The sequence below is a fragment of the Myxine glutinosa genome, chromosome 1 (assembly GCF_964187855.1).
Source record: "Myxine glutinosa chromosome 1, kmMyxGlut1.1, whole genome shotgun sequence".
Taxonomy (NCBI): Eukaryota; Metazoa; Chordata; class Myxini; order Myxiniformes; family Myxinidae; genus Myxine; species Myxine glutinosa.
This window is the reverse complement of record NC_136261.1, coordinates 247800868-247823712: the sequence shown is the minus strand read 5'-3', so window position 1 is coordinate 247823712 and position 22845 is coordinate 247800868. Positions and strand designations below refer to the sequence as shown.

The 22845-nt window shown below is 46.9% G+C and overlaps 1 protein-coding gene across 1 annotated transcript in view; it reads left to right on the top strand.

Annotated features, from left to right (window-relative positions):
- L3HYPDH (trans-L-3-hydroxyproline dehydratase) overlaps positions 1-22845 on the top strand; it is a 154766-nt gene that overhangs the window by 57654 nt on the left and 74267 nt on the right. The window contains exon 2 of the mRNA XM_068129997.2: positions 1613-1782. Coding sequence (XP_067986098.1) covers positions 1613-1782 — 170 coding nt within the window. The remainder of the gene's footprint in view (positions 1-1612; positions 1783-22845) is intronic.

Below are 22845 nucleotides of genomic sequence, written 5' to 3'. Positions count from 1 at the left end.
AATACTGTTTTAAGAAGTGGAAGACGTATCGTACTACCCAGACACTACCTAGATCAGGTCGCCCATCCAAAATCAGCAGCCGGACAAGAAGGAAGCTGGTTTGTGATGTCACTGTAAAATCCAACAATGACTTTGAAAGATCTGCAAGTCTCTATGTCTGAGATGGGGATCAGTGTTCATCAATCAACAATATCCTGTTCCCTTCACAAAGCTGGCATTTATAGACATGTTACAAGAAAGAAGCCATTTCTGATAAAGACGCATCTAAAAGCTTGTATAAGTTTGTGAAAAAGCATCTTAATGATACTGCAGGCTTGTGGAGAAAAGGTATTGTGCTTAGACCAGATAGAAATTGAGCCTTTTTGGTCTAAATTCAAAGCGTTACATCTGGTGCAGGACTAACACTTCACATCACCCAGTCAACACCATCCATATTGTCAAGCATGGTGGTGGCAGCATCATGTTATGGGGCTGCTTTTCATCAACAGGAACTACCAAGCTTGTCAGGATAGAAGGGACAATGGATGGTGCAGAGTACAGGAGAATCCTTGATGAAAACTTACTTGATTCAGCCATGAATCTGAAATTCACATTTCAGCAGAACAATGATCTGAAGCACAAAGCTAAAGCCACACCGAAGTGGCTGAATAAGGAGAATTTTTTTTCTTGAGTGGCCCAGTCAAAGTCCTGACTTGAACCCAATTGACCATTTATGGAGAGACTTGAAGATTGCAGTCCACCGAGTGGCAGAACGAGAGCAGTTTTGACGTGAAGAATGGGCAAAGATTTCATCATCACTGTGCAAAGCTGGTAGAGAGCTACCCAAAAAGACTCATCACAGTCATTTCTGGAAAAGGTGCTTCCACCAAGTTCTGACCTAAGGGGCTGAATACTTTTGCAACCAACGAATTTTGATTTGTACATATTTTGCAGGTATTCCTGACATGTAACCTCCTTAAACTATGTGTTTAGTTTGTCCTCTTCAGGTTAAAAAGTTCACTTGGAAATATTGTTTTTACATGATTAGTAATTCATCTAAATGTGGCATTATTGGTAGGGGCTGAATATATTTGCAGGCTACTGTACATATAAGAATGTAACCTAGCCGACCTGACCTTTTCCCCTTACCAGTAAGCTGGTACTCATTTTGCCAACAGGCTGAGTCAACCCACCTAGTGTTAATTCAAAGGCCGACAGGGGCTCAAACTCAAGATCCTAAGATCTTAAGCCAGCCACTTATAACCCTAGTTAAGCCTACACCTGGCTTATCTTGCAATGATACATACGTAGTTGTAAATAGTCAGTATCAAGTATGTGTGTTTTATCGCACTGGATCAATATATGTACAATGAACTTTAGCGAGGAAGAACAGCCTGAAACTGGAAAAAAAACTACTTGGTCCACCATTCTTTTCTTGCAGTCACATGACCACCAGGGAGAATACAGGTTAGTGATTCACAAAAAGTCAGACAGAAATATAGAAGGAATTTATGAATGTCGTACATTTGTTCCGAAACTTCCTTTAGTGAATTCGCCAGTAATTTGGAGTAGCATTGATACAATGTTATAAATCTTGGGGTTTCTTGAACATCACTTCTCATGTGATTTGCAGATGTAACTATCAATGTGCCTGGACATGGAGATCTCATTGTGGACATTGGTTATGGCGGTGCATTCTATGCTGTGCTCAGCGCAAGTACACTGGGATTGGATGTGCGGACATCTCGGACAAGTGAACTGACTGCAGCAGCAACGACCGTGAGCCGGGCAGTGAGAGAACAGGCAAGATGTTGTGTGGGATTTGGAAGATTCCTACCTTGTTTGAATGAAATCATGTCAATTTAGTGACTTATTTCGAGCATTTCTGCAAATAATTCTAAGATTTATCTTATTCTTAGTTATGAGGAACGTATTTGTGGTGTGTGTGTGTGTGTGTGTGTGTGTGTGTGTGTGTGTGTGTGTGTGTGTGTGTGTGTGTGTGTGTGTGTGTGTGTGTGTGTGTGTGTGTGTGTGTGTGTGTGTGTGTGTACCCAGCCAGCACGTACAGCCAGGTTCCATATGAGTCCTATGTGGGCTAACTTGTGGGTCCCATATGTGTCTCCACACGTAGGCCTCAGCTGTATTTGTCCATAGGCTCCACCCAGGTGCCAGTAGGGTTTCAAAAGTGGGCAGTGCATGGGTTTTTCGTGGGCTAGCCCATGTGGGCAGGGCATGGGTTTTTCGTGGGCTACCCCATGTGGGCTGGGTATGGGAGTTGCATGGGTTATACATGGATTTTTCTGGGCCTCATGTGAATGTAAATGGGGTGTAAATCAATACTGCATTAGCTACATCACATCTGCCAGCATAAATATTGAATGGTGTATTGTTAGAGAGTCTTTTGCTTGAAGTGACCTTAAAGAACATCTTAACTTGGATCTGTCAAAACAAGCTAATAATGGTAAATACTTTAACAATTCAATAGTGTTCCTGTGGTATTTGAAATGTCTTGGAACATCTTGCTGTGGAATTCCTGCTTCCAGAATACCAAGGGTGTGAACCTCTGAAGGTTTGACGAAGATAAGGTCTGTTCACCCATTCCTGAGAAAAATGGCGACACACACATACACACAGACAGACAAACATCTCTCTTATAGTATGTATAGATTTACTATTTAAAAAATCAAACTTTCAACCCTATACATTGAACCACCATCCAAAGTACCATAAAATTGATGATTCAAGTATTATCGATCTACATCAGGGTCTACAACATGGCTGCTGATTGGAAATTACATTGTTTCTTCAAACGGAATGATTCACTTCAGAAAACAACAAACTCACATAAACTGTTGTTGAACTGATCTCAATAACACGTTGGCTGCCAGCTGCTGCCCAGCTTACACAACAATGTTGGAGCAACGTTGGAGCAACGTCAGCAATGTCGTTGAGCCAAAGTCAAAAACCAACGTTGGGCCAAAGTCATTTTGTCCCGGCGGGCCAACGGTTTGTAGACATTTGGTTTGTAGACATAGGCTGGTCCAACAGTGGAATGTGCGGTGTCGGTGTCGGTGACTGTCCAACGGTGTTAGACAGACGTTGGAATGAAGTGTTGGCCCAACATTGGGCCAGCGTTAATCAGACGTTGGAAGGAAATGTTGGCCCACCGTTAATCAGATGTTGTAGGGGGCGTTGGCACAACGTTGGGCGAATGTTGGAAAGGAGCGTTTGCCCACGTTGGGCCAAAGCTCCCTTCCAACGTTTGTCCAACATTTGCCTGACGTTAGGCAGACGTCGTAGTAACCTAACTCATACAGTATCAAGTGCCTCAAAGAACAATGGTAAAAAAAAACGATTCAAAAATTTATTAAAGATGCAAATAAAAAATACAAATAGAAAAAAATTTAAAACATCAAGAAGCAAAATCAGGAAGAAAACAAAGTATTAAAATGACAACATGTAAAACATTGTTACATTTCCATCTACTTAATTTTCTACTGTCCTCTTCTTTCCGTGCTGCATGACTGCAACAAGCAGCAAAGTTAAGATGCGAGCAACAGGGAAGAATGGGGAAGATTTGTCCCCCGACTGGTGTTGGGGGGTACAACCACCACGAAGAGGTGTCCCTGATAGTTATGGAATCACAAGTTGTCACGCTTGCTGGACTTGACAAATTGGTTCCATCGGCAGTGAAGCCAGGCGCTCCACACCTCCATTAGCTTGAGGATGGTATACGGCTGTTCTAATGTGCTTGATAGCTCTCTCTGCCAGGTAAGTTGTAAAGTCAGCGGAAATGAATTGGGGCCCGTTGTCTGTGGTCATGATATCTGGGAGACCCCACCTGGCAAACAATGAATCAAGCCTTTGAATAACCTATTGAGTGGTGACTGACCCTAGCAGCAAAGCTTCAGGCCACTTTGAATGGAGATCATACACCACTAAAAGGTAAAGGCATGGGCTGGTACACCATGCAGTCTCCACAGAGGTCCACCTGGAGGTGTTTCCAAGGTGCGGATGGCCACTGCACCGGGGATAGAGGGGCCGGAGTTGGTGGAGAGGATTTTCCGCTGAGGAGACATGCAGTGCAATCCTTGACCATCAGTTTGATGTCGTGATCGATAGTGGGCCACCAGACAATGTCTCTGCAGCGCTGTTTAACTTTCACTACTCCAAGGTGTCCCTCATGTGCCATTCGCAAAACCTGCACTCTAAGAGACGCTGGACTCAAGGTGCGGTGACCCCTAGCAATACAGACATCCTCCCAGCAGGATAATGCTGCCCTCACTCTGTAGTAGGGAAACTGCTCCCCTTCCACGTTGGACGGCCACCCCCCTCTGATGTAGGTACGGAGCGTGGTAAACAGAGCGTCATCCTGGGACACTTTCCTAAGCGATTCCATGGAGATGACAGTGGACAGGGGTGCCTGAAGCAGCTGCACTAGAACAGGCTCGGTGTCTGTTACCTGCTGAACCGTTGATGGTGAAACCACTGCTCTTGACAGAAAGTCTGCAACTGTGTTCTGGTGGCCCGGCATGAATTCGAACTTAAAATTGTACTGATTCACATGGTCTGCCCACCTGAGCCGCTGGTAGTCAAAAGTGTTCTGAGAGCATGATGGTCATTTCGCATCGTGAAGACTCTGCGTAGAGGTAAAGATGCCAGCACTCGCATGCCCAAATGCATGCCAACGCTTCCCTCTCACCCACCGAGTACTTTTGTTCAGCCGGAGTGTGGGAACGGGAAGGAAATGCCACTGGTTTCTCAACACCATCATGAAGCTGTGACAGTACAGCAGCCAGTGCCACCCCGGAGGCTTCACAGGTAACCATTGTGGATGCTGTGAGACTGAAGTGTGCTAGCATGGGGACAGAAGTGAGCTGACGCTTAAACGTCTGTACAGCGTGACTACAAGCCATGGTCCATTCCCAAGGCACATCCTTTTTGAGGAGGTTGTGTAGTGGGGCTGTAGTCGAGGCAAACTGTGGCAGGAAGCAGAGGTAATATATGGCCATACCCAGGAAGGGTGCCAGTTGAGATACTGAATGTGGTTCCGGAAGGGTATGGATGGCGTCAACATGTGATAAGATAGGAGTGATGCCTTGCCATGAAAGCTTGTACCCCACAAACTCTATCTCTGGAACCCCGAGGAGGCATTTCGCAGTGTTGAGTGTGACGTGATGGGCAGAGAGCTGACGAAGAACCTGTTGTAGTCGAGCATCATGTTGAGGCTGGGTGGCACCATGCACCACAATATCATCCAAGTAGATTGACACCACAGGTATGCCGGCGAGGAGAAGAGATATTCTTTTCTGAAAACTTTTAGGAGCCGAGCAAAGGCCGAAAGGCATGCGCTTGTAATGGAAATCCCCCATGTGCGTGACAAAGGCTGTGAGTCTCTGCTGGCTGGTGCCAAAGGCACTTGTAGTGAGGTACCTTAGTAACAAAAATGCCAAGGATTGTTACACGGTGGGCCAAGGTCAAAAAGAGGCTTTTGCTTGAAAGCTTGAACTACAGCAGCCAAAAGCACCATTTTTTCACCAAACCTTTGCCAATGTGTTACAATCAAAAAGAGGTTAAGCTGCAAAAAAATCGGATGACAGAAAGTGTACTTTATGATGTCATAATGACGTCAAAATCTACTACCGAGCTCATAGAGCAAGTAAATGTAGAAAATAAGGTTGTGAAGCATTGTGATGAGATTCCAAGTCATTAATTTGACATTTTGAGGGTCAGGGAATTGAAGAGTGATGTAATCAATGACATTTAAGCAACCATAAGCTGATTTGCTGTTGCAGTGACATCACTATATTCTAATTTTGTTGAAAAAAACAAAGAACATTTGATTTTTGACATAAGTGCTACAATTAAAGTATTTGTCGACATGACTTCTTGTTCTTTTCGATATAACTAGATTGTGATCTTTAAACTCTTGCAACCGATCAAATTTAGGCCTACATGTCTTTCTTTGTTGAGTTTATGTTTACACGTAACTTTAACATAGGGAAAATATACAGTTGTGTGGATGCAAGTTTTTGTTTTTTTTCTAATATTTTGTGTATGAAACATAGTAACTATATAGGTGCAACACCGACTATTTCATTGACTATCCCATCATTTCTTGAACGGTCACTGTACAGTGGAATGATAATTTTTAATCATTTTAGGCATACTGCAATATGTGAATTCAATCCTCTGAAAATAAAGGAAATTGGGTATCTTAAGCAGAAGGGACGTTTCTAAGTAAATATTAATTTGTAAAAACCTTCATCTATAGTCTTGCTCATTAATAACTTATCAGAGGTTTCAGTAAAATGAACAGAATTCCTCTTAGAAATTTTTAAATATCATTCTACATCTCACGTAAAATATACCTTCTTTGCAAGTTTTTACAAAATTCTACAAAACGTATTAATTTACAACATTGGAACATGTAATTGGTTTGAATATTCTACTTTTTTATGCTTACGTGGACTGTTACTATCTAATTTCAGGTCATCATGGATTGGGCTGCTTGCATTATCTGCATGAAAACTACACCAGAAAGACTATGTTGTCCACAGAAAGGATTTAAGTGTAACGCCAGAGAAGTATATGCTGCATTCCTGGCAAATGTTGAAGAGTTCAGGAAAATAAATGAATTGCCAATTGATGTAGAATATGGAGCGGAAGGAACAGTAGAAATTTTTGTGGAAAAATAATGCCCCATGGCATCATTCTTGTCATCAAAAGTTCAACAACTCGCAACTCAAAAGGCAAGTAATGAAGAAAAGAAAACATGAAGACGAGGCTGCCGAGATGCGACAGTCAAAGAGGCAGTCAGTGTTTGATGCTAAATTTGTGTGCATCTTCTGTGAAACGAGTGCCCAAAAATTACACAACTTCGAAACATTTGGTGCTGATCAGTCCCTCAGAAAGATGGCAACTGATATGCAGGATGAACAACTCTTATCCAAAACAAGCATTCTGAGTATTGCGCTGAACCTTTGGATGCTGCAACTGAGAGCAGCATCCCAAGGTTTATACATGTCCCCTACCGGCAGTCTGTCGTCCGGAAAAATGTTGGCGAAATTACCAAGGGTTATTTACCCACAGGTTCTGAATCATTCCCAATCACTAATTACCTCAGGACGGGCTCACCTGTGATTCGCACTCGGGATTTCGATTTATACACCTTGCAGACAGGTCAGCAGAAGCACAACAAGATAAGTTGTTGATAAAGAACCTTTCGAGTCGCTAAATATCAGTAATTTATTATATTTTCCGGTTCACGATCAATGATCGATGTGTATATATATATATATATATATATATATATATATATATATATATATATATATATATATGTTGCTCGGCTTGGCTCCGCCGCTCGGGAAAGCGTGTGCTGTGTCGCGCTTTTGATGTTCGCGAGACGAGGCTGAGGGCCCCCGGTGCGGCTTGAGGAGAACTCTAGAATAAACAAGAGATATCCATTTTTAAAAAATATTTTCCTTTAATTAACGATATCTGCCAAACCACATGCCCTATCGCAAATTCCAAAATGTTCTTTTAGTAGACTGACATGCTGAACAGATCTGTGAAGTTTCCCCTCGATTGGATCAAAAATGACGGAGGAGCTCGGTTTTAAAGGATCATGCTTAAAAACGTCATAACTTTGAAACCATGTGACGCATGACGTCATGCTCGCTGACGTTTTTGTTCGTCATGGGTATGCGATTCTGCCTGCAAAGTTTGGCCTCGATCTGTTCAGCCGTTGCAGAGAAAAAGGGGTTTTCACGAAAAACAATATGGCGGCCGAACCACGTGACCTGTGACGTCATAATTACCATTAAAATATTCTACAGACTGATTCCCCCCTACGGTGAAAATTTGATCTCAATGGGTCCAATTATTGCAGAGAAAATCTTTTTTAAAGGAAATTAAAACTTAAAATGGCACTGAGTTAAGGATCAGCAGAATGATCAGAATTCCCAAAGTTCAAAGTGCCATAACGTCAAAAATGATCGAAACGTCGTGAAGTTCGAACTTGACCTGTAACTTATCATGAGGAAACCATGTACCAAGTTTGAAATCATTAGCTTTAAGAGTTTAGAAAAAAAGTCCAGAAAACTGTTCTTTGCGTGACGGACTGACAGACGGATGGACAGACTGACGGACTGACAGACGGACAGACGAAGGAAAGTGTGCAAACCTATAGTCCCCTCCGGTGTACACCGGTAGGGGACCAATAACAGGGGGTGATTTAATTGCTCTAGAAGCCAAATACCACCTTAACTGTTTGACGCAATATAGAAACAGACATCGGGCTCATCACCGTAAAGATGCTTCCTCAAACATGGAAAGAGAACGAGCAGACGCCATAGCATTTGTGGAGTTGGTGTCTTACGTTATCTGATCTGAGTTTGCCATTGAGGATGGGACATACCTCTTCAAGTTATCTGATCTTCATGATCTGAATGAACGTCGTCTTCAAAATCTTTGGCAGGATGTCTCAATCAACAAGAGTCGTTTGAAAAGCAGACTTCTTGAACACTTTGCTGACACAGGTGTGCAAGAGCAGACAGATGGCAAGAACATCGTTCTTGTGTTTCCAGAGGGAATGCAACAAATGCTCAAAGATGCTTTGCTCGAACACAACTATGAATCAGAAGGTCTCCTTTTTGCAAAAGTAGCAAAAATATGCCGTGAAGAAATGTTTAGAGAAACGCACTTCGAGTTTTCTGGCAGTTTCCCCCCCCCTAAGTGCCAGAAAATGCTTCCCAGCCTCACACTCCTTTCGTCAATGATCCTGTATGGACCAAACCTGAAGAGTGATGTTGATGACACTCAGGCCAGTCAAACAATGGCTCAGTTATACCTGCACAATTCGAAGAAAAAACACAAGAAAGGGGCCACTCCCAAAAAACAGTCTCCAGAGCAAGAGCCTCCACTTCCTGTCTACATTGGATTAAATATTCACACACTGACGAGGAACAGAACACTTGTTGACCAACTGGCTAAACTGGGGTTGAGCATCTCCTACAGCCGGGTCCTACAGCTGGAGAATAAATTGGCATCTGCAATGTGTGACCAGTTCACTGCTGATCAAATTGTGTGCCCATCTATTCTCAGGAAAGGACTCTTCACTGTCGGTGCACTGGATACCATCGACCATAATCCTTCGTCCACTGCAGCCTTAGGACCTTTTCATGGAAGTGGTCTACCCTGCACAGAACTTTGCAGTTGCAACTGTCAGAAATATTCTGCTTGCAGCTACAGCTCATCACTGACACCAAACTATCAATCTTATTCCACATCTGTGCATGTCAACTTTGAACAATGAATTACTTGCCTTGAGTATAATTGGGGTGTTCAAAATCAATCCTAATTGCAGAATCAATGAGGCTGGTAATACTTCGTAATATTCTCTCACAAAGGCATGAGTAACAATTACAACAATAATATAGCATGAAACAGATGTGTGTGTGTGTGTGGGGGTGTGTGTGTGTGTGTGTGTGTGTGTGGGGGGGGGGGGGCTGTCACTGTGTTTTGTGAGGTAATAATGACATAAGACATCGTTATTTTTTTGGAATCATTGATCACAACAGGGGAGAGGAGCGCGACTATGATGTATATATATATATTTAATTCAATATGTTTAATTTTGAACCATCTATCCTTTTATTCAACAAGCAGAATTGTACGTGCAGATTGAAGCACTACAATCGTTTAGACGTTTCTGTTTTGTTGTTTTAAAAGACGCAGCGAAGCAGTTGAGCACCTCCCACACCTTTAAAGTAGGCGACCATGAATATAGAATCTTCATGGCGACCATGATCTCACTATCTGCATATCTGCATGATCTCACTATCACATGATCTCACTATCTGCCATGATCTTTCTTGGGAAAACCACATTTACAGGCTGGCCTCCAAAGCCAGTCGCCGACTGGGCATCCTCCGTCGTGCGAAGTCCTTCCTTGGCACACCTGAGCTCCTCACCACATACAAGGCTTTCATCCGCAGCTCAATGGAATACGTTCCCCCCTCTGGGCTGGTGCTCCTGCCTCACACCGAGCTCGGCTTCACGCTGTTGAAACCAAAGCTTTCAGAATCATTGGAATCTCCTGCGATGAAGCTGATTGTGAGGGCCTTTCACTCACTCACCGCAGGCAGGTTGGTGGTCTTTCTGTCTTCTACCGAGTCCTCTCCGGCCTTGCTCCCCCAGCTCTGTCTGTGCTCTGTCCCCCCAATATTCCTTCAGGTCGCACAAGATCTGCCTGCAACCCTCTTATGGCTAACCTGCCAAAATCTAGACTCTCTGCTCACCTTCACTCTTTCATTCCCCTTTTCTCCCACCTTTGGAACAAACTCCCCCACTCCCTTCAATCCCACTCCTCCCTCCAGGTCTTTAAAACAGCTGTTCACCACCATCTCTTATTTCCCCCATCCAAAATCTTGATCTTTTCTACCCCCGCTAATTCATCCCAGAGTCCTTGCAGTGTTCATATGTTTTATTCCTCTCCCACCTCCCCCCAAGTCCTCCCGATGTCCCTGCTCTCAAATGTTGTGTTTGTGTCCTTCCCCCTCTCTCGCCATCTTGTCTGCCGCTCCCCTTGTTTTTTGTGTTTTGTGTCGGTTTGACTTTTTGTGTGATTAATGTTAGCTCTTTCACGAGCCTCGATCTTGTATACAAAAAAGAAAAGAAAAAAAAAAGATGACATAATGATGACGTCATAAAACGTAATAGCTCAGTCTAAATAAAAAAGTGCGGCTGCGTTAAATTCTGTGACCCAACAGGCATAGCCTTATGAACTAAAGACTCTCCATATGTCAGTGTTGAGTAACCTCTCCAATTTGTGTGTAATATGAGCTTATTTTTAATGATGATGTCATAATGACATCATAAATCTTTTAAAGATAGTCTAAGAACAATATTGGCAACCGCATTGAATTCCTTCACCTCAGAAACATGTATTTTAAGGGCAAAATACGCTCCATGGCTTACTCAATGCTAATTAAACGATTTTTTATATATAATTGTGTAATAATTAGCTGATGACGTCATAATGACGTCATATATTGCCCTTCCCAGTATCCAATTTTTTTGCAGCTTACTTTTTTTTCTAAAAGGTATACCACGGAGATGCTGTAGTGAAAAAATGGTACTTTTGTCCACCGTGTAACCATATTTTCACTAAGGTACCTCACTATTGTAAGTAACCTTGCTTTAAATCGAATTTGCTGAAAATAGTGGAGCCATGGAAATGTGTGTTGAGTTCTTCTGCGGTGGGCGGGGGATATTTATCCAGAATGATGACTTTGTTGACTGCCCAGAGGTCTACACACAGTGGCAGCTCCCCAGATTTTTTTCGTGCAATGACCAGGTTTGAAATCCAAGGGGTCGCATTGATGGATTTGATGACGTCAGCGTCACAGAGGCGCTGTAGTTCGGCTGTGACCTGGTCCCGGAGGGACAGATGAGGCTCCCTCCGCAGGGGTTGAATGGCCGGTGCAACAGCAGAGTTAACTGTAGGCTGGTGTACAAAGTCGGAGATGCACCCCAGGCCTGTAAACAATGTGGGAAACATGTGTTGCCAGGTGGTCGTGACCTGTGGGATGTCTGCGCCACAGGAATCAGCCAGCCGAAAGTGAAGACTGTACAATAAGTCCAGCCCCATCAGATTGACACCGTTGTGGTGATGTAGAAAACTGAAGGAGCAGCAGCGTGGTTTTTGTACCGCACCGGTAGGCTGACCATTCCCAGCACAGTAATGTTGGTATTGCCTTAACCCGACAGAGCCACTGTAGTCTGTTTCAGGGGAATGCGTGAAATCTTTTTGTCATAAGTTGCCTTATTCAGAATCGAAACTTTGGCGCCTGTATCAACCAGAAGCGGATTTAAAATGTCATTCACATAACATCCACAGGTTTTGAATGAAGTAACTGGCTGGGGCACCGAGTTGATTGCGACTCGTGATGAAGTTGCTGTGTCTGATGCGGTAGCCGATAGGACGGGTGAAGAGCGGCACCACCGGGCAGAGTGGTGAAGTTTTTGGCAATTCCTACAACGTTGGCCATTTGCAGGGCACTCCAGGGACCGGGCTGCATGTTTGGATGATCCACAGTTAGTGCAACTCCGGGCGGTATTTTGTACTTTTTGTACAGGCACTTGTGTTGTAGTATCCAAAGATGGTGCTGCGGAGGTGTCTGCCAGTGTACACCGCCGCTGCTAAAACTGCCTCAATTTGCTTTGTGACATCTGCTTTCCCCAATGATAAATCATCAGATTCTAACAACAGGCGTTCCCTCAGCTGCACACAAGACGTTTTTTCAATGAGAAGACGAAGAAGAAAAACCACCTTCAGAGGCCACTTTTCCATTTTTCCCACAGAGTGGGGGAGGGGGGGGGGTTGGCCTTTTTTTGGGCACCATGGTCCCCTTTTTGAAGCAATGTTTTACGGCCGGATGCCCTTCCTGCCGCCAACCCTGTTAGTCACTTCTTGCTTGACACACAGGGAATTACCAGTGAACTGGTACTCAATTTGCCGACCTCGGAAAGATGACACGCTGAGTCAACCCCCCTGGTGTTAATTCAGCAATCGACCGGGATTTGAACCCAGGATCCCAAGCCAGCACCCTAACTTCTAATCCAACACCAGGCTCAAATGAGCTGATCCCTTATTAACTTGTCCTGCAGTGCTCCGAATTTGCAGTGCTGCACTAGCTTTCTTAGTGCAGACACGAATTGGAGATCATGGAATCACCCGGCCGCTGAGGTCGCCGACGAAACTGAAAGCGATTGAGGAGAAGACTCTGTTGAGCCCCGAAATGTGCAGAAAGTGCACCAACAGCTGCTTGGAACGTGTCGTTTGCCGGTTCCAAAGTAGAAAAAATCCGCTGACCTTCCGTACTCAAGCAGTGTATAAGAATGGCTCGCTTACGTGGGGCCGCCGTGTCTTGTAAATCCAGCGCTGATACCATCCATCATAAAGATACCATCATAAAGTTTCCAACGACTGATAGCGATGTTCACTGTTTATAAACAAACCCACCATATCCGCGCATGCGCAGCAGCCTGGTTGGCAAAAGCGCAGTGTTTTCGTTTTGCACAATGGCGTCGCTCGACACACATGTGATCGTTTCGGAGTATTTTGATAGTCTTGACACTGTTGCAAAATCTCGGTACAAATCGAAGTTGAGTTATAGGAATGGTGAGGATATTCTTCCGGATCCATTTGCATTGAAAGGATGGCAAAACAATCCATCTTGCTGGCCAGATTTGAACTACGGCGACGTGTACACGTACTTGATCGACACACCGGGTATCTACACAAGGGAGTCACTGAAGGCATTCAGGTCACTAGAGGCATACAATTTTTTTTTAAGTGGTCATGTGAAGCCACTGTGGTATCATGCGATCGGGAATGATGTACCATTCTGCTTCATCAAAGGCAAAGTCATACCATCACAGCGTCTCAACAATCCCATTTTGGGATTGTTGCGTCTCAACGATACGACAGTCCCTCACAACCGAGCAATGGCGGCTCCGGTTTGGGGACGCGGGTTCGCAGCTGACGTAGCATTTCGTAATTAAGCCCCACAGACACGAGTGAGCCTGCGCGTCACGGCTTTCTGTGCGGCTGCCTACACGGCTTGTGGAGGCTTTACAGCTGTCGACCCCGTTCACGTTCCCGGTCCCAGTGGGATAGGCCTTGAGGCATCAGCGTCGACTAGAAAAGACTGCCCAAGGAATGTGCTCCGAGTCCAGTACGAGGCGCGGACTGTGGCGGCTGCTCGACGATGCGTATACTGTGGCGATTTAAATGTTTTTAAAATGGGATGTTAGTCGGGAAAATGAACTGGAAGGTGTGTGTACGTGTTTGTGCGTACGTATGTGTGTGGACGTACGTACTTGTGTGTGTGTGTGGACGTACGTACGTGCGTGCGTGGATGTACGTACGTACGTGCGTGTGTGGACGTACATGCATGCGTGTGTGGACGTACGTGCGTGCGTGTGTGGACGTACGTGCGTGCATGTGTGGACGTACGTGCGTGCGTGTGTGGACGTATGTACATACGTGCGTGTGTGTGTGGACGTACGTGCATGCGTGTGTGGACGTACGTGCGTGCGTGTGTGGACGTACGTGCGTACGTGTGTGGACGTACGTGCGTGTGTGGACAAACGTGCATGCGTGTGTGGACGTACGTACGTAGGTGCGTGCGTGTGTGGACGTACGTGCGTGCGTGTGTGGACGTACGTACGTGCATGCGTGTGTGGACGTACGTACGTGCGTGCGTACCACTTAGAGACGGCCAGCATGGTTGGTGTTTTGCCAACCAAAACAAAGACCGCGGTCACGTGATCGGGTACGTGACGTCACGGTAAACATCGCTATACCATCGCCGCCATTGTACTGTGGGCTCGCCTGGGACCGGCAGGGACAGTGCAGGTGAAGGTAACGAAATATCAGCCATCTTCATCGCCAAAATGTTGTATCCAGCACTCACACGGAACGTACTTGCTTGTAACATCAACAATTTAATCAGTAACTTGCAACACGGCACAGCAGCCATTAGGCCACAAAAACCCCGAATCCTCTCAGCGCCTCGCACTCTGCAAAACCAACCGTCACTTCCGTTTCCCATGACGTCACTGCCTGTCATCCGAATTATAACGTGTGAATTACATGTGAATGACGTGAATGAATTCCCAACATGATTTACATGTGAATTCCAAACATAACACGTGCATGCAACAGTGCTGAAAACACAAGATTTCTACGAGCAATGGAGGGGAGTGTGGAATGGGAATGAAAAAAGGCAAAGGAAGAAGTCAGAAAACAGGTGTCCATTATTAGTCCCCTACCGGTGTACACCGGAGGGGACTATAGGTTTACACGCCGTCCCTCCGTCTGTCAGTCCGTCACACAGAGAACAGTTTTCCGGACTTTTTTTTTCTCAACTCTTAATGCTAATGATTTCAAACATGGTACATGGTTTCCTCATGATATGTTACAGATCACGTTCGAACTTCACGACGTTTCGATCATGTTTGACAAAGTTATGGCACTTTGAACTTTGGTAATTTCCCCAACAGTTTTCCGGACTATAATTTGGAGTGCGGTAAGTCAAAGCTGTTAATATTCCTTGTTTTAACTCCAATTTACATTCTGTTTCCACTTTTAGTGAGAAGTAGGGGTCTGTGCAACCATTCATAAACTTCATTTGGTGCAAATTGGATAATATTTAGCCAAGTTACCTCAGATCGTGAGTTGGTAATTATATAATTCACACAGTGCAATACGTGCAGGCTACTCCACAGAGCGACCCTGCGGGCTTATTTTAACTCTGATTTACATTCTTTTTCCCCTTTTAGTGAGAAGTAGGAGTCTGTGCAACCATTCATGAAATTTATTTGGTGCAAATCGGATAATTTTTAGCCGAGTTACCTCAGACCGTGAGTTGGTAATTATATAATTCACACAGTGCAATACATGCAGGCTGCTCCACGGAGCGACCTTGCGGTTTTCCGGACGACAGACTGCCGGTAGGGGACATGTATTGCAGCGCAATTCTCAGAATGCTTGTTCAACTTGCAGGAGCCTTTCCCCATATTGAAATTACACCTTCATTGTGACTCTGTGAGTGGTGGTTCCATTCATTCTGCAAGCTATATGAAGGAGCTGTAAAACATTTATTGCCTTTATTAGTCCCCTACCGGTGTACACCGGAGGGGACTATAGGTTTGCATGCCGTTACTCCATCTGTCCGTCAGTCTGTCAGTCCGTCACACAAAGAACAGTTTTCCAGACTTTTTTTCTAAACTCTTAATGCTAATAATTTCAAACTTGGTACATGGTTTCCTCATGATAAGTTACAGATCAAGTTCTAACTTCACAACGTTCCGATCATTTTTGACAAAGTTATGGCACTTTGTTTATTCTAGAGTTCTCCTCAAGCCGCACCACGCGCCCTCAGCCTCGTCTCGTGAACGTCAAAAGCGCGACACAGCGCGTGCTTTCGGGAGGGGCGGAGCCAAGCCGAGCAACATATATATACACATCGATCATTGATCGTGAACCGGAAAATTTCATAAATTACTGATATTTAGCGACTCGAAAGGTTCTTTATCAACAACTTATTTTCTCGTGCTTCTGCTGACCTGTCTGCAACGTGTATAAATCGAAGTTCCGAGTGCAAATCACAGGTGAGCCCATCCTGAGGTAATTAGCGATTGGGAAAGATTCGGATTCAGAACCTGTGGGTAAATAACCCTTGGTAACTTCCCCAACAGTCTTCCGGATGACAGACTGCCGGTAGGGGACATGTGTTGCAGCGCAATACTCAGAATGCTTGTTCTCTCTTCTTTCTGCTCTTTTCTTTTTCTCTCCCTCTCCCAATTTCTTCCACAAGACCTAAACTCGAACTGCCGGAGTTTTAGCAACGACGAGCGGCCATGTGGTTCGCGCACCGCGCTCGGTTCCTCCTCTACGACTAGAGAGGCGAGCCTGCTCCGGGACCCTCTGAAGGAACGCCGTTATGAGGCGTTGGCGGCACGGCTACTTCATCGCCTTCACGCGCACTGCTGCTCATCTCTTGCGCACGCACTGACGTTGGCGGCACCGCTACTTCGTCACCTTCGCGCGCACTGGAGCCTCGTTACCTTCGCGCGCACTGGAGCCTCGTTACCTTCGTGCGCACTGGAGCCTCGTTACCTTCGCGCACACTGGAGCCTCGTTACCTTCGCACGCACTGGAGCCTCGTTACCTTCGCGCGCACTGGAGCCTCGTTACCTTCGCGCACACTGGAGCCTCGTTACCTTCGCGCGCACTGCTGCTCGCCACTCCCGCAACTCCTACTGCTGCAACTACAACTGCTACCGCTGCTCGCCACTCCCGCACCTCCTACTGCTGCAACTACAACTGCTACCGCTGCTCGCCACTCGCGCAACTACGAACCACCCTGCATCCTCGGGAGGCCCGCGAGGAACCTCGGCAGCCTCCCCCGAGGCCTTGACCAGCCCCTCGGTTGGCTCAACTGCTTTTCGCGTGCACCGAGGCCGAGCGCTGCTCGAGCCTTCTCGGCACTGCACCCGCGAACTGCAACCTCGGGAGGCCCGCGAGGATCCTCGGCAGCCTCCCCCGAGGCCTTGACCAGCCCCTCGGTCGACTCAACCCCACGGCGGCGTTTTTTCGTGTGTATCGAGGCCGAGCACTGCTCGCGCCTTCTCGGCAACCGCCGAGCGTGCCTGCAAACTACGTACAAGCCCGTGAGAGTGTATTCTGGGGGGGGCGCATGCAGCGGTTACCTTATTCGCATGTGGCGGTTACCTTTACCTTATTTGCATGTCCTTATTTGGTAATAATCCACGTGCACGGCCCTGTGGGACTTTTGGTTGTGTGGTCGTGACGCACGCGCGGCTGTTGGAGCCACGCCCTCCGAAGAGGGTTTTTGGTTTTATATAAGCCGTTACGACTTCCGTTCGTGAGCAGTTGCTGGAGATTTCTGTACAATAAACAAGCTTTGTACCCAACGAAATGGCCCCTTCTTCTCGCCTTCGGCAACTCCTAAAATACAGTATATATATATTATATATATATATTGTTGTGGAAATGAGAATTGTGTTTTGTATTGTTGTAAAAAATATCACCCTCCTTCCTCTGTGCATAAAGGTCAAAGGGCGTCCCTTAGTTAGGTCATATACAATCATGTTAGCCAATCATAGATTTCCTCCTTGTTGGTAGTTATTTCCTTATTCTGTGTATTAGGTTAAGGCTTTGTCTTCCATTAATTAATACTCCATTGCACCGAATTCAAATAGATAGATCCCCTTTTCCAAATTCCCCCAAAGCCTTTATTGCCAACTGCATTTATGACCAACTGCATTTGCCTCCATTGAGCACGCGGTCGGCTTGGAGAAGAAAGGCATGTCTCCACCTCGTCATAGAGGGGAGGAGTGAGCCAGCCCTTGCCGACCAACCCAGAACGAGGGGTTTGGCTTTGAGAGGGCGTGGGGAGAACCGTCGAGTAGGTTCGCGAAGGTTGAAGGGCGGGGCCTATATAACCCGCAGCGGGACGCTCCCCACGGGAGATGAGTCCTGGGAAAGCACGCGACGTCCCCATGGCGGCAAAAGAGACGATTAAGTTCAAGAGAGAGAGAGAACCCGTCACGCCAGACCCCCCACCAGCAGCTTTGGCTCGACCAGCAGCTTTGACTCCACCAGCAGGTTGGCTCCACCAGGCAGCTCCGACCCGTTACCCCGCGGGAACCAGGATCGGTGGCATCGGTGGCCGTCGAGGTCCAGCCCGACGTCCCGTGCGTGATCAAGCTCCAGCCAGCTCCGTGCCTTCCTCCCCTTCTCTGCCATCCCAAACCATTCCTACCATTCCTGTCATCATCCCCCGTGTAAGTGTGCTTGTAGTCTGTCTTTTGTCTTGTCCTGGGGTATAAGTTAAGTCTGTATAAGCTAGAAATTGCACTGTGTCCTTCTGGTCCGTCCCTCTTTCTGCATTATTTTATTATCCTTCCTTCTTCCTTGGTTTCTTTCATTGTGTAAATAGTAATAATAAATAATAATCGTATTTCCAACCTTTTGCCTTCGTCTTCTTCTTCTTAACATCCGTCGTCTTTGTCTTTTCCCCATTGAAAACCTGTGGCACGATTTGGCCAACGTTCAGGATCGGGTTAGTCTTTGTTAACAGTTCGTACCGCGACTGCCATCCGCTCGGCAAATTAACATCTTATCCGCGGTCGCGAACGAAGCTGCTCACCTGCCTCTGGAGGGAGCTTGTGCAGCTTCAGGGACCACGTCGGTCAGTCACAAACGAGGGGACTAATCCCCCCTCGAGAAGGGATCCGAGGCCGACGTTGGGTTCCATAACAATTGGTGTCTGGGAGTGAGATTCGAGGCCCGAACCAAATTTTTAAACATCAAAAAAAAAAAAATTGGTCAAAATTTGGAGCGGCCGAGATTGTAATAACATCTAAATTTAAAATCGTGCCATGGATGCTCAAGGCGATCGGGTGCCGGTGGGGGTAGAGTTAAAAGGGGGGGGTAGAGTCGACCCAGGACCCCAGGGAAGAAGTGGGAATAGTGGAAGAGGAGAGTAAAGAAGGTGTGGTCGTGGGGGTTGCAGGCACACGAAATGGCGGCCTCCCGTACGTGACGGCGATAGCCGGACCCACAGTGCCAATGGACTGGGGCCTTTGATGATGCATTTCGGTGCCTCTCTGATGGGTGACAGTAAGGGATTTGATGCAATGATGGCTACCCAGGGGCTAGACGCGAAAAAAGCGAGGCACAAAGCAAGGTACAACCCGGTTGGATTTGAGGAGCAAATAAACGCCATGGCGAAAAGAATACAGGAAGACATTGACCGCAGATCGGGCGAAAAGGTCCCAAGGGTGCGCAATGAGGTAAAGCGGGTCGAGAAGCGCTGGTTGAGCGAAGCGGAGCAAAGCGCGATTAAAATGACGGGGGTAGAAATCGCGACCCGGGGTATGGGGCAGTCGGCGACCGCTGAGGTAGAGGGAATTTTATTAAAGCCAGCGGTCGTTAAAGAAAAAGAAATAGTTAAAATCGGGCTTGTAGAGACGGCAGAATTAAAAAAGCACCAGTTGGAGGGAGAAATGGCTTGTGCACAAAGTCTAAGGTCACATCCTGATGCCGTACTTGCTAATCCTTATAAAGATTTGCAGGTGCGCGTGGAGAAGAGAATCCCCCAGGTGAGTCGTGCTGTGTATTGTGCGGGGAGATTTTGTAGAAGGATGTTTGGCGACAAAATAATTTTCGCGCGCTTGGGATCGAGGAAGCATCCAGGCGTTGGTGAAGGGTCCCCTGTGAGTGGAAATGGCGCGCTTGTGAAAAAAAAGTGTGCATCGGGGCATGAGCGTGTTACGAAGCGCGAGTGTGAAACCGAGTGCGAGCGAGAATGCACGTCGGGGTGTACGGAGTGTGACACAGAGAGTGAGTTGGTGGTGGCGCAAGTGCGAGAGAGCACATTGGAGCGCGAGTGTGAAACCGAGTGCGAGCGAGAATGCACGTCGGAGTGGACAGAGTGTACGTGCGAGGGTGAAAGTGACCCGGAGAGTGAGCTGGTGGAGGAGCGGGTGCGAGGATGCACGTTTGGAATGGACGGCGAGAGTGTGCGAGAAAGCACACCTGAGTTGGTTGTGGCACGTGTGCGGGAGGGCACATCGGAGCGCGTTAGTGGGTGGATGCAAGAGTGCACGCCCATGGTGAGTGTTACGGAGGACGTAACGGAGGAGAGGTGTGGAACGAAGTGTGCGAACGGCGAGTGTGCGCAAGAGGGTGCACGAGAGGTGTGGTGTGTAACAGGGAGTGCGGAGGTGGAATGGACGGAGTGGGTGGAATGTACGGACGGCGTTGGAACGCAGGGGTTTGTGAGTGTGAAACGGGTCGCGTGGTGTGAGCATTCAAGTGAAGCATCGACGTTGACCGGGTTAGCAGTTAGGGCGACGGATAGCGGGCGCTCGGTTTGCGGCACGCTTTGTTGGATGTGAAGCCTCGCGCGGATCGATGCTGCGTCGCCCCGCTTCGGAGCGTCGGGCACGATTCAGGCCTGGCCCCGCCCCGCACGGTCGAGTCCGGGCCTTGTCGGGCGAGGCGACCGGTCTGGTTCAAGGGCGAGTGGGAGGAAGTGGAACGGTGCCCCCTGGTGGCGGGGACGGGGTTCCGACTGGGCGAGCCTCGGTCATCGGGCCGGAGACCGCAAGGTTCCGCGCCGCGATGATGTGTGGAATCTCGGCCCGAGCATGCCTCCTCCCCAGAGTCGTGAATGCCGGACGGATCCAACTGCAGGCGACCCAACCACCCGAATTCATTGCTCGGCTTTGCGAAGCCGAGTTTTGAGAATGTAACGACGCACCGAGGCTCAAGTTTAATGGACGGTGATGAATCATGAATCGCGAACGAAGCTGCTCACCTGCCTCTGGAGGGAGCTTGTGCAGCTTCAGGGACCACATCGGTCAGTCACAAACGAGGGGACTAATCCCCCCTCGAGAAGGGATCCGAGGCCGACGTTGGGTTCCGTAACAATATATATATGTATATATAGACAGACTTGGCATTTAATATGGAATATTTTTTTTTTCTTGACTTGGGTTTACTTTCTTAACTCAGTATATCAATCTGGTGAGTTTATTTTACACTTTGGTGATTTATTTGTTAAAAGAACCATGTCACTGATTGTCTGTCGCAGCAAGAAGTCAACAACAGGATTATATCACAGGTGGCGTGGCAAAATGTACGGACAGGTGCATTTGATGATTGGCTTCACAGTCGGGTATACAAGGGTTGTTGCATTCTGTATTAGTGGAAAACAACTGCTGCACATCTCCAAAAGTTATTGCCGCTTCCTCTGGAGATGGTCCGTCAACTCGACAATGCTGTTTGTCATGAAGTGGTGGCTTTACGAAATTACGGCATGAAACAGCGTGCTATTGCTCGGCACTATGGCATCACTCAACGTCAGGGGTCATAGATCCTGAAACGAAATGCTCAGAGGGGTGTCCCTACTCCAATACCGAGGACAGGACGTCCCCGCAGAACCACAAGGAGGGATGATCGCCAGCTGCACCGGTTAGTCCGCAATGACGGTACCAAGTCAGCTAATCGGCTTAAGGCTGAGTGGCAGCAACTGACAAATGTGCCTGAATCCAGAAGGCTAGTCAACCAACGACTGGTTCAAGCAGGCTATCGTGCCAGGCGTCCCCTGAGAAAGCCACGCCTGACCAGACAACACCGCCAGCGCCGATTGCAGTGGGCCAGAGAGCACCATCAATGGCAGCCAGGACACTGGAATCACGTGATCTTCAGTGACGAGTCTAGATTTCTGGTCTACCGTCAAGATGGCCGCGTCCGAGTGCGCAGATAAGTGCATGAAGCCTACAACAAAGATTGTATAGTGCCAAGAGTCCAAGCTGGAGGTGGTGGGGTGACCGTTTGGGCTGCTTTTCATGCAGGGGGCAAAACTGACCTAATTGTTCTGAATGGAAACCTGAATCAGTTCAAGTACAGGGCCATTCTGGAAGAAACATTGCTTCCATTTGCTCGTGCAGCCTTTCGAGGAATCTTTGTCTTCCAAGATGACAATGCACGGCCTCATCGTGCTCGCATGATCAAACACTTTCTTGCTGACCGTGGTGTAGAGCATATGGAGTGGCCTGCAATGTCCCCGGATATGAATCCGATAGAGAACTTGTGGGCAGAATTAACGCGTCAAATCGACCACTTGGACCAGCAGCCGACCTCTGTGCGTGAATTGCAGCAGGCTATTGTCACTGCATGGCAAGCGATTCCTGTCCAAACCTTGTCAAATCTCGTGAAGAGCATGCCTCAACGTGTACGTGCTCTCCTGAATGCTCGTGGGGGTTACACGAAGTACTGAACTGTAATTTTACTGTCCGTAATCCCAGTTGTAATTTAACTTTTGTTTTTGTTAAAAAAAAATTTGGCTAATGTGCAAAATAAAGAGATACTTCTGGAAAACGTACAGAAGTTTAACACAGTACTGTCCATGAATTGAGTTCGATATCAGTTTACATCACTTTCAAGGATCAATTTATTTGTTTCGAAATGTCAAATGTGGTTTTTGTTTCTTTTAAAGGTCACATTAACAAAATCTAGAATAATTTCAACATAATTCCAATGAACTTTTGGTTCTAAGACATCTTGAAAAGTAAGTTCACCCCCACAAAAAAATATTCCATATTAAATGCCAAGTCTGTATATATATATTGTTGCGGATCTCAGAGTACGGCGCTCCCCTTACCGAGGGGGGGGGGCGGGGGGTTAATCCCCTCGTCTATTAAGCTGGCCGTCTCCGGTCCTGGAGCTATGACGTCACTTCCGGTCAGCGCTGAATA